Consider the following 12,051-nt stretch of genomic DNA (forward strand, 5'->3'; position numbering starts at 1 on the left):
AAGCATCATAGAGCTTTTTTCTTAAAGAAGAATACCCAAATTATGAAATATACCTCATGCTTTAATCCTTTTAAATGCCATAAGAAAAAATAACAAAAGGTTTAAGGATAGTAAACTTGTATTTTTCACGTATAAATGAAATAGATGATTATACAAAATCAATTCCAGGGCAAAAAAATATGCCATGCTTGTAGGGACAAAGTGAATAAACACATCAATAAATTAGGTGAAGAAACTGAATACTGTGAAGAGATGAACAGTGATATTGATGTAGAGATAAGTAACTTGGAAATGTCAATTTCTAAACAAGAAACACTTGAACAAATAAATTCATCTCTACAGAACATAGTAGAGTCATCAGTTAAAACTTCATAGGGTAGCTCCTGAATCTGCCTGCAACACTTTAAAATCAAAGGTTTGTAAAGGTTTTGAAGAATTACCAGAAAATGAATCTCAAAGAACACTTGATGAAGATATTAAACAGAGAGCAAATGATATGATTATTTTGATAGAGTTAACTAGAAATAAGACTCAATTTAACCATCACACAAGGGAAAAACTGCAAATTATAACTTGTCCCTGCTTCATAGAACAAAAAAAAAAATCTGGGAAGACTTCAATGTCATTGAATATGCGTTGTGAAAAGCAGGAGAGCTTTTATAAATAAAAAAGCAAAGGTGAGCTATTGTTTTTATTATTAAAAAAAAATCAGAAATTAAATTTCAACGATTTTTTTGCAATCTAATTTTTTAATGCAAAGGTTTTTTTCTAGTCATAATTTGAATTTTTTTGTGAGCATTTTAGTGAAAATTTCATTTGTATATATTGAAAATCTGCAAAGTTATGATATATTTTCATAAGTAATATTGCATGAATGGGGTTAGCCTTAGAGACGTTATTCGTAGGATTAGAAAAAAAAATTTTCTCAAAAAGTTTTGGAGATATGTTCATGAAATTTTGCATGGTCAACAAGGATGGTAGAAGCAATAAACAAAAAATAATAATAATGAGTTGCATTTCAGTACCTAGATGAATGATTTGAAATCGGAGCGATCCAGTCTTATTTCGATGAATTTTGTGTTGAGAGCCAGAATAAATATATTAACGGTCAAAAAACCATTATTTTTTTCTCCAGTCTTTCACTTCATATACTTAGGAGAAATTTAAAATAAAATTTGTTTTGGTAACTGCTGTGCCTCTGGTCTAAAAATACGCTAGAAAAGTTGTATTTTTTCAAACAAAAAATTCCACAAAAACAAAGTTTACATAACATTTTTGAATGTAAATTTTAAATGTAAGTGTATGAATTATTTTTATTCATATTTTGTATGTTTTTGTGAACACTTTAGTGAAAATTTCACTTTAATATATTGAAAATTGAAAAAGTTTTGATTTATTTTCTCAAACAATGCCACTTAAAAATTGAGCCTCGGAAAAGTCATCTGCATCATTTTTTGATACATTTCAACATTTTTTTCCTCAAAAAGTTTTAGAGATATGCAAATAATATTTCACATTGTTAGTAAGGATGGTGAAAGCAACAAATGAAAAAAAAAATTATCAAAATCTGTGACCGTGGGTGTCATTTTGGCATTTTGCCGAGTGATTTGAAATGGAATGACCCACCGGCGAAAAGCCATATAGTAGCAATATCTGTGTTGAAAAGTTTTCTATGAATTCTAAATTAGTCCATCACATTAAGGTGCACAAAAAAGCAATTCAAAAGCAACAGGGCTCTAAAAATAACTAAAGTGACTGGAAGACAGAATAATAATCAATCTTTGGAAAATCACCATATAAATGTTTGTTTCAAAAAATTTAAATGTCCCAAAAATTTACAAGCCCAATTCATGAAATACTTAAGTTTAAAAAAACGAAATTTACAGTGTGGCTGTAATTTGTATTGCCATCTTCTAATAGATTGTTCCTGAGCATATAGGTGGCAAAAAAAAATTGCATAAAGCAAATTGAATGTATTCTGAAATGCCAAATTACTTTTTCTTCTTTGTTTCAAGAAATTAAAACATCCCAAAAGTTGAAATAATGGTCAGTGTGCTTGCCCGGTATGCTAGAGGTCCTGGGTTCGATTCCTGGTGGAGAGAAACTATGGTTTTTTCTAAGTTCACCTCTACGTAGTATCCAGAAAGCTTTGATTTCATGTATCTTTAGACGAGCAAAAAAATCATCTATCCCGAAAGTTATTTGAAAAAATTAGAACAAATTATTTTAAATGAACTCGATCGAATAAGTGTGTGTCTTCTCTAGTTATGTATGTAAACATGGAACAATATCTAATCTTCACATTACAGGATCTGGATTGGACTTCAACCATATATGTCGTCATCATTATTGTAAAACTGATAACAGCTGGTTTGCAATTGATCAGCTGTCTTTTAGCACGACTCCACAATCTCTTGATAGGATCAGCATCAGGTTTAAACATCAGATATCAAAAAAGCACCAAAGTATCGATGATGTTTGATAGGCATTGCTTAGTTCTTGATCCAAGATTTGTGTTTTCCCATCTTCAGCTGCTGGAACCAAGAAATAGGGACTGATGAATCTGAAGACTTCTCTGGGTTGAAGTGTACTCTCTATATTTTTATTCCAAAAGTTGAAGAGAGATTGCAATTTTATTCACCATCAAGATTTCAACCATATCCAAGAAGCTGTATCGATGCTTCAGCAATTCACATAGGAAAAATCTTGATGACAAATGAAATCGCCATCTGCATACAAGTTTTCCACTTCTGGAATAAAAAGGTAGAGAGCCTAATGTACACTTACATCCAGAGAAGTGTTCTGACTCAATGGTCCCTATCTTTTGGTTCCAGCAGCTGAAGAATTTGTTTGAAGATGGAAACCGCATATCAGATCGAAAACTCAGAGCAATGTCCATCAGAAATCATTGATACTTTGGTGATTCTGTGATATCTGATGATTATACCTGATGCTGATCCTATCAAGAAATTGTGGAGTTATACTAAAAAAAAAGCTGATAGATTGCAAATCAGCTGCTGTCAGATTTACAATAACAATGATGGCATTCAGGGTTGAAGTCCAATCCAGATCTGTGTTAAATATGTATCAATTCAGTGTTTTGATGCATAAAATCCATAGTCAAGGCAAAAGATGGCCACAGTACAATGTATTTATATAATATCAGCAGACGTTTTGCATTTGTGAGAAATGCCTGGTTTTTCTACCTCCTACTACTAAACTAGTCACGCACCTTGTCCATATTCCTCTGCGGAACTTTTAACGAATTGGTACATGTTGAAATATGTATGTATGTATAGTGAACCTTCCGTGAAGTTTGTTTCTGTGTAATGCTTGTTATGTGTAGTGCTGTCATCTGCAATCAATTTTTTAAACTATGAGTGATGAGTTGTACGAGTTTTTCTCAACTCGTAGTGAGTTAAGTGTAATGAATGAATAATTGTAACAACGTAGGCCTGTTACTGTTGCAGTGAGACTTTTTAACGGGGAGATCGGCTTGCATTCTTGCCTCAAAGTTGGGAACTGCAGAAAACCAACTTCAGCCAATCAACAGTTTTTTCCTACCTTTAATACAAAGATCAGATATAACCCAGGCTTACTACATACATAACTAGAGAAGACATGCACTTATTGAATCAAGTTGATGCAAATTTGTGTGAGGTATTCATGTAATAATCCCATTATAGTTCGAATGTGCTAATTTTTTCAAACAACTTTCGGAGTGTTTTAATTTTTTTTAACAACGATTACAAATTATACAGCCACACTGTAGATTTCGACTCTCTGGCTTGAGCATGTCATGAAATACACTCTTAAATTTCTGGGATGTTATAATTTTTTGAAAGAAACGTGTAAAATGCTTAAGAAGGTAAGATAACATTGATCCTCCAGAGATCCAACACAAATGCATGCTGACACTGAACTGAAGTTATGCAACCCAAAAAGACATACCAGTGGGAAGATAGTGGGAGCAGTCTCATCCAGAGAGACACACACCAAATACGACTATAAAGAAGGAACACGAATGCCTAGATAATATTGCCTCCGAATTTGTGAATGCTAATGTATCGACCAATGGAGACCAAAAAATTTATGGGAAAGTTATCACTAGAGCCCGGATAATATGCAAATGCATAAGTGCCTGTGCAATTGCATATTTTAATACTTTTTTTTTTAATTTGCTGCGTATAAATGCATAGTCACAGAAATTTTAGATTAAGCGCATATTTTTACCTTTTTTTTTTTATTAATCACATTGTAATAATGTTCTTGAAAGATCATTGTTTAGACTCTGCTCAAGCAAGTGGACTGTATCTGAAGAAGGCTTTGAAAACTTAAACAACTTTATTCTTATGCTATTTTAAACATTACTCAAGAGAGCGACGGAAGGCCCGTGCTCTTTCTCTCGTGCTAAGGCAGCAACTCTCCTCTACTCCCACGCAGTGGGAGGGTTTTGGCGCATGGCGCAGCTTGGCGGTCTTAACACTCCCGCCGATTGAAATTACATAATTTCAATTATACAATACATACAATACAAAAATTTTCAAAATAGAATGAATAACGCAATAAAAATTAATGCCCTGAATAAGTGAATGAAATGAATATACAATACAAATACATTAGAACATGTTATACACAAATGCAAAAATAATTCTTACTCAATAGGTAAAACACAAATATTTCGCACACTTCTTTTCAAAATTTTGCCACTGGGCAAACGTATATTTACAACTCTTATCTTTCCATCGTTGCCATGGAACACGTCGGTGATCCTGGCAGTACTCCATTGAGTGCTTGGTAAATTGTCATCTTTTAACAGTACAAGTGAACCGATCTTTACATTGTCCTTTGCGAACCTCCACTTGTTCCGTTCTTGTAGGCTATTAAGGTAATCTCGTTTCCAAAGTTTCCAAATTTGTTGGGAAAATTTTGTTACCCTCTGCCATCTGCTGAGTCTATTCTCATTGATATTGATAAGTTGAGGCTCAGGAATTGAAGTTATGGGTCGACCAATCAGAAAATGACCTGGAGTTAAGGTCTCAAAGTTGTCAAATTCTGAGGACAAAGGTGTTAGTGGCCTTGAGTTGAGAACCCCTTCAATTTCTGAGATGATAGTAAGAAATTCTTCGAGGGTAAGGTTTGCCTTGCCAACAATTCTCTTCAGGTGATATTTGAATGACTTCACACCTGCCTCCCAAAGGCCCCCGAAATTGGGTGATCTGGGGGGAATGAACCTCCAGTCAATTTTCTCGTTTGTTAGGTAAGTGGATAATGCCTCATCGGGATTTTTCATGAGATGTTTCAGTTCAGCATTTGCGCCCACAAAGTTTTTGGCGTTATCAGTGAAAATTGTGGAGCATTTTCCTCTCCTACTGAAAAAACGTTTCAAGCTGGCTATGAATGATTGGGATATTAAATCAGTTACAAAATCTAAATGGATGGCTTTGGTGCAAAAACATACGAATACTGAAACGTACACTTTGTTCAGCACCCCCTTTCTTTGGTTTTTGAATTTCACATAGAACGGCCCACAAAAATCAATGCCCGTGGTATTGAAGGGATAGTTTTGAACCACACGTTCTCTTGGCAAACTACCCATAAGTTGACTTTGCAGGACAGGTTTGTTTTTGAAACAAATAAGACACTCATGTACTAACTTCCTACAAAGATTTCTACCATTGATTGGCCAAAACTTTTGTCTCACATGATATAATAACGACTGTGCACCAATATGCAAATACTTTAAATGGTAGTATCTCAATATGATCATGGTGAGAGGATGGTTAGATGGCAATAACATGGGAAATTTACTGTTGGTATTTAGATCGGAATTCTGAAGTCTTCCACCAACTCTCAAAATACCATCATCATCCAAGAAACAGTTCAAGGAAGCTAACTTGGAGTTACCCTTTAGAGCCTTTCCCCTCTTAAGCCTTTCAATTTCTTCCTTAAACTCCAACCCTTGAATGATTTTTATCAGGAGATTTTCAGAAAATTGTATTTCCTGTCTCATTAAGTTACCTGCTCGTTTTTCACAAGATCTCAAATTATAGGCAAATCTTAATACAAAACTCAATATACGTAATATTGTGACGTAACTACTGTTAATTTTTAAGATATATTCAATGAGAGAACTCTTGGTAGTTAGAGTCAAATACAAGTTAGTGTCCTCAAAATTACTGTTCGAATTTTTTTTGAGTTCTTTGGAGTACTCACTTTCAAACAGTTCGGTAACCACAGGTGGTGAGTCCTCATAAGCAAGCTCTTCTCTCATCAAGAATCTCGGCCCGGTCCACCATCTGTCACTGTGCAAAAGAGCGTCAGCACTGATGCCTCTGGTAACCAAATCGGCTGGGTTGTCTTTCCCAGGGCAGTGGAACCAACAGTTTTTTTCTGTCAAAGTTTGGATTTCGTTCACACGGTTTGCGACGAATGGTTTCCATCTTTTTACTGAACCCTTTATCCACAGCAACACGATCTGTGAATCGGAATAGAAGTAGGTCTTACATGGTCTTTTCCTTCTCACGACTTTCTCAATCTCGCAGGTCAATCTTGCCGCGAGTAGTGCTCCGAGTAACTCCAACCTCGGTAGAGAAAGGTTCTTCAGTGGCGCAACTCTGCTTTTGGAAGCAATCAGGTTCACGGAAATATGGTCCCTGAACCGGACTCTGAGGTACGCCGCTGCTCCGTAGGCTCTTTGACTGGCATCTGAAAAACAATGAATCTCTATTTCATTCGAGTCATCTTCAGAAAGGTCGAGAATGACCCTCGGCACTTGTAGTTCGGATAGGCGGGGAAGTTCCGAACACCACTGAATCCATTTCTCCTTGACATCCGCTGGAAGCTCATCGTCCCATAGCAATTTTCGAAGCCACAGTTCTTGGAATAAACACTTCAGCCTAATCGTGTATGGGCTAAGAAGTCCAATGGGGTCGAAGATTCTACCTGCTGTTCGCAATAAGAAGCGTTTCGTATTTTTGTTTTGTTTCAGGAATTCCACAAGGTCCATGATATCCATGGCTAGATAATCATGAGAAGCATCCCATGACAATCCCAAAACCTTGTGCATGTTGATGCCGTCCGTATGCTGAGGATGGACGTCAAATCCCTCTTTCTCCCATAGATGAATCAGCCTAGGATCGTTAGATATCCATTTACAAAGATTCATGTTGGCACCTCTCATGATCTCTCTAGTTTCACGAGAGACTCGCAATGCTTCTGTCACGCTGTCTTCTCCAGCCACTAGATCATCGACGTAAACACAGGTGTCGAGCACTTGAGTTGCAACTGGATAATTGTCGCGTTGTTTTTCTATGTGTGTTTTGATCGTAGCAGCAAGTAAGAATGGGCTGGCATTGACGCCGAATAATACTCTTTTGAATCTAAACTCTTGCACGTTGGCATGATCGCTGATGCACCTTGCATTGGTGAATAGAAACCTCACTGCATCTCTTTCTTTTTCCGCAAGAGAAATCTGTAGAAATGCTTTCTCGACATCTGCAAGAAACGCGATTTTGTTGAGACGAAAGTACGTCAACAAATGAAAAATGTTCGGGTTTAAGTTTACACCTGTCCAAAGGCAGTCATTCAAGGACAGTTCACCTGGTTTGTGAGAGCTTGCATCGAATACAATTCTCATTTTTGTCGTGACGCTTTCTGCTCGAAATACTGCTTGATGTGGCAAGTAATATACTGGTTTTCCATCAGTGTTTTCCGCGTCTGGTACTTTCTCTATAATCCCTTGATCTAAGTAATTGTCTAGTACTTCACGATACTGAGCAAACATAGTCGGATCGTACCGCATTCTCTTGAGAAGGCTCTGTAATCGTTTCTCTGCGACACTAAAGTTATCATTTAGCTCTATCCAATCTCTCTTCCATGGTAGGCTAACCTCATATCGTCCGTCTTTGAAACAGACTGTTTTGTCAAACAACTGTTTGGCCTCGTCGGTTTCCTTGAATTTAGGATCGTCCATTATCCCGATTGACTCCAGTTCCCAGAACTTCGCCAAACCCTTTTCAACCTCATCCCGATAACTCGTTAAATGGCAATGAAGATTGTTGTAGGTTACCGCATTCTGGAATGTCCCTGTTACTATCCAACCAAACACAGATGCTTGAAGTATGATAGGCTCATTTTTCAATTTTATTTGGTTGTTCTCCAATAACTCGTAAAATATTTCTGCACCCAGCAATGCGTCTATTTTTTGCGGAATATTGAAGTTAGGATCCGCGTAACTCAAGTTTCTAGGAAGTTCAACGCAGGTCAAATCCAAACGCTTTGACGGCGTTAAATCTGTTATCTTGGGAACAACTAAAAGATCGAGCTTTTTACTATAGTCCCCTTCGCGGTTAGCGATTAGCGTTGTTACTTTTTTCTTTATGTTCAGAATAGAGTCATTCAGTCCTGCAATAGGAACGTTTACAGTGTCTCTCCGAAGTCGTAAAGAGTCTGCCACCTCATTGCTGACAAAACTGACTTGAGAGCCGGCGTCGAGTAAAGCGCGTATTGGAAACATCCCACCAGCTGGCCTCTGGATGTAAACTATTGCTGTTGACAACAGAACGCATCCCCTTTTCTCGCTCGAATGTAAGCAATTGTCAACACTGGAAGATGCGGCACATGAGTCTGTCGTTTTCTCTTTCTTGGTCTCACAAGCCCCGATTTCTTTTCTTTCAGTGGGGGACTCATTTTGTTTTGGTTTTTGTGGTTGTGCATTCTCTCTATGGATTAACGAATGATGCTTCTTCCCACACATACGGCATCTCTTATCGCTGCCGCACTCGACTACTCTATGGGATTCCAGACAGTTAAAACACAGTTTTTTATTTTTTACTTCGTATATTCTCTCTTCAATAGAAAGGCTATGAAAAATTCTACACTTATAAATTGGATGATTCTCTCCGCAAATGGGGCAGGAATTTTGCTTTGCATTCGCTTTGGCTATCAGACTTTTAGGTTTTGAAAATGCATCGAATTTAGATTTCGCGTAGGAAACTCGTTGAGTATTTTCAAGCACTTGGCTCCTTCTTTGCAAAAAGTCAACAAACTCTTCCCATTCGGGAAATTCCGTGTTTTTCAGCGACATTTCGTATTGCTTGCGTGACTCACGGTCTAGCTTAGGCAAAATAGCATTAACAAGCAGTATCTCAGTTAGCTTATTCATCTCAAGGTTTACAAGTTTGAGCCCTCTGAGATGTCTCAGGATAGTATTCACCATTTTTCGAAGCTCTTTAGCTGATTCATGATGTATTTTCTCAAGGTTAAGAATAGCGTTGATATGTGTGTTAGCGATGAACCTTTTGTTTTCAAATCGCTTCTCTAATTCTCCGAAAAGCGAGTCGAAGGTATCGTCGACCGTTTCGACAAGTTTCGCTTCCCCTCTTAACGAGGCTCGAAGATAGTGAAGTTTATGAGCTCCATTCAGTGATTCATTGTCTATAATTAAAGATTTGAACTCGGATTTGAATGAGCTCCACTCTTCCGGATTTCCCGAAAAACTCGGCAAAGGAATCTCCGGCAATTTTGCGGTTGCAGGTTGAGCGACCTGATTATCTTCCGATTTGATTTTTAGTTTTGAAACTAAACATTTTGAACGTACCTCTAAGGCGTCTACGTTCGCCTCCATCTCCTCGATTTGGTCGAAGGCATCATCTAGTTGTGCGTCCGCTGGCAAGGCGGCGTATCCCTCTAAGAGTTCATCGATGCTCGTTCGAATGTCCTCAATTTTCACTAATTGTTGTAACAGCACAACATCAGTTTCTTCACTCGATTCATCGATGTTTTGTAATACCGACTGGACTCGTGTAATCCTCCTTTTGATCGCACCGCGAGTGCGGTTGAGTGTTGTCTGGTCCATCTTAATTTTGATTCTCCGGCGAAGATGTTGACCAAAATGTTTAGACTCTGCTCAAGCAAGTGGACTGTATCTGAAGAAGGCTTTGAAAACTTAAACAACTTTATTCTTATGCTATTTTAAACATTACTCAAGAGAGCGACGGAAGGCCCGTGCTCTTTCTCTCGTGCTAAGGCAGCAACTCTCCTCTACTCCCACGCAGTGGGAGGGTTTTGGCGCATGGCGCAGCTTGGCGGTCTTAACAATCATTTTCGTCCTTCTCATTCTTCAAATTTAATTAAATTTCTTTAATTTTTTAGAAAATATTTCACCATTGAGTATTGTTTCTAATTAAGGTATATTTTTAGGAATTTTTTTTTTAAATGCATATTTTCGCTCTTGTAAATGCATGCTTTCTTCATTGTTTGAGCATATTTTTCTTTTCTGCAAAGCTATACTCTATTGCCTTTTAATATGCATTTTTAAATGAACTTTTTTTTATATTTTGCTCATATTTTCTCTTTTTAGGGAAACATCAGCATTTTTAAATACATATTTTTCTCATTTTATACATATATCTTTCAATATTCCCATGGGACATATCGAAGAATTTTTAAAGCACATTTTTTATTTAAACATATTTTGGAATATTTTCGATTTCAAATGCATATTTTCTCAATTTTTAAGGTTTTTTTTTTTCAACACATTCAAATGTGTTAAATTTTTCAATTTTGTGTATATTTTCAATTTTTAGTACCATACTTCATTATTATTGGATGTATTTGTTTTAATTTTTTGCACATATTTTTGATTTCATGTCATGTCTTGGCATTTTTGAAAGCATGTTTATCTTTATTTGTAGTGTATATTTCAGTTTTTTAAGTGCATATTATTTGGGCTCTAGTTATCACAGTCATGTCATATAAGAGGGCACGATAACAATGACAGAGAAGCAACAGAAATTCGTGAACTATACTGCCAATGAGCTTTGTGACTAGAAGTAACATACTTGTCTTGTACTTTGTGTATTGAGAATAATTCTGTTATTCAAAGAAAAAAATAAAATGGATGTCATAATTTTCAAATCACGATTGTTCTGGTTTATAATTATTGTATGTCATTGCATTTCATTTATCCCTCAGTTTTCGCCCAAATTATAAATTGACTACAGCTATGCATCTATGAATTAGTTGTGTGATCATATGTCCCGTATTTTCATGTAATTTTAGTCATCCTGACTCGGTGAAAAAATGTTTCATTATTTCAACAAAACCAACTTCAATTTTTGTTCTTTATTAAAATGAAGGAATGTAATTAGTTTCCTAACTTATAAATTATATTATGATACTGTAATTATGAATATAAATATTCATCTCTCACAAATTTGCCATATTAAATGTTTTGTTTTGCAGAATTTATTTTAATCCATTGACATTTACAGTAGTTCATTATCCATTATTGCCAATTTTAGGTGATTTTATCAATAATGTATAACTTTTCTCACCTTTGGCATCATTTATGGAGAGATGTCCTGTTAATTTTGAAGAGTAATTTCACTTCTCTCCAAAATTTTAGGGAGAAATGTGGTAAAAAGACAGGTATTTTCTTTTTATGAGGAACAGAAAAATAACACTTCAAATTTTTGGTAAATTTCTTTTTTTTTTAAAGTTTTATTTTAACTACTAAGAAGTTACCAACAAGTAAGGCAAATACACGGAAAATACAAAAAGTCCAATGCATTTCGGCACATAATTGGTGTCATCTTCAGAAAAAATATTTAACCACTAATCACATGCTGGCCGAGTATCCCCTTGGGTTGAATACCAAATCCGGTTGCTCAGCGGAAAAAAAGTATACTTTCGTTCACTTCAAACGTCGTGGTCAGAATGAAACGGAGCCTGCGTGTGATAGTAATGCTGTGTCGTGATTGGACTCTTGCGGAATGGAGCTACCTGATTAATCCATTCGAATTTGTTTAGAATTCCCGCTGGTAATGAATTTAAGCATGGCACCCCCACATCCTGAAGCAGGGCCCGTAGGCCCTGCTTTCACGGGCCCCTTTATGATAAATTTATAGCGTGAAAAACAAAAAAAATGATGAAAATCATTCCGGGCCCCAGGGCTGGAGCCTTGTCAGCCCACCCCTTGTGGGGACCATGAATTTAAGCCATTGCGTTGCGATCGATGGTGGACGGATCGACTGGAACGGCAGAAAC

General features: G+C 36.5%; 1 protein-coding gene across 1 annotated transcript; it reads right to left on the minus strand.

The window, feature by feature from the left end:
* Positions 1-4,654: 4,654 nt before the first annotated feature.
* Positions 4,655-9,859, minus strand: LOC149065179 (uncharacterized). The gene is made up of 3 exons (XM_089254312.1): positions 6,217-9,859; positions 5,812-5,961; positions 4,655-5,394 (listed from the first exon to the last, which is right to left on the minus strand). The coding sequence occupies exons 1-3, from the start codon at positions 9,857-9,859 to the stop codon at positions 4,655-4,657; spliced, it is 4,533 nt and encodes a 1,510-aa protein (XP_089110438.1).
* Positions 9,860-12,051: the final 2,192 nt, after the last annotated feature.

Source organism: Pholcus phalangioides, unplaced genomic scaffold (genome assembly GCF_987345545.1).
Source record: "Pholcus phalangioides strain wild (caught in Gottingen) unplaced genomic scaffold, Ppha-v1.0 ptg000041l_1, whole genome shotgun sequence".
Taxonomy (NCBI): domain Eukaryota; kingdom Metazoa; phylum Arthropoda; class Arachnida; order Araneae; family Pholcidae; genus Pholcus; species Pholcus phalangioides.

What these genes read in the sequence shown, in the direction of transcription:
- LOC149065179 (XM_089254312.1), bottom strand. Translation starts at nt 9,859, where the DNA reads ATGGACCAGACAACACTCAACCGCACTCGCGGTGCGATCAAAAGGAGG. An exon ending in GGTTACCGAACTGTTTGAAA is followed by an intron (nt 5,962 to 6,216) that starts GTGAGTACTCCA and finishes AAATCATTCAAG; the next exon opens with GGTTGGAGTTTAAGGAAGAA. An exon ending in TTCCGATCTAAATACCAACA is followed by an intron (nt 5,395 to 5,811) that starts GTAAATTTCCCA and finishes AATCATTCATAG; the next exon opens with CCAGCTTGAAACGTTTTTTC.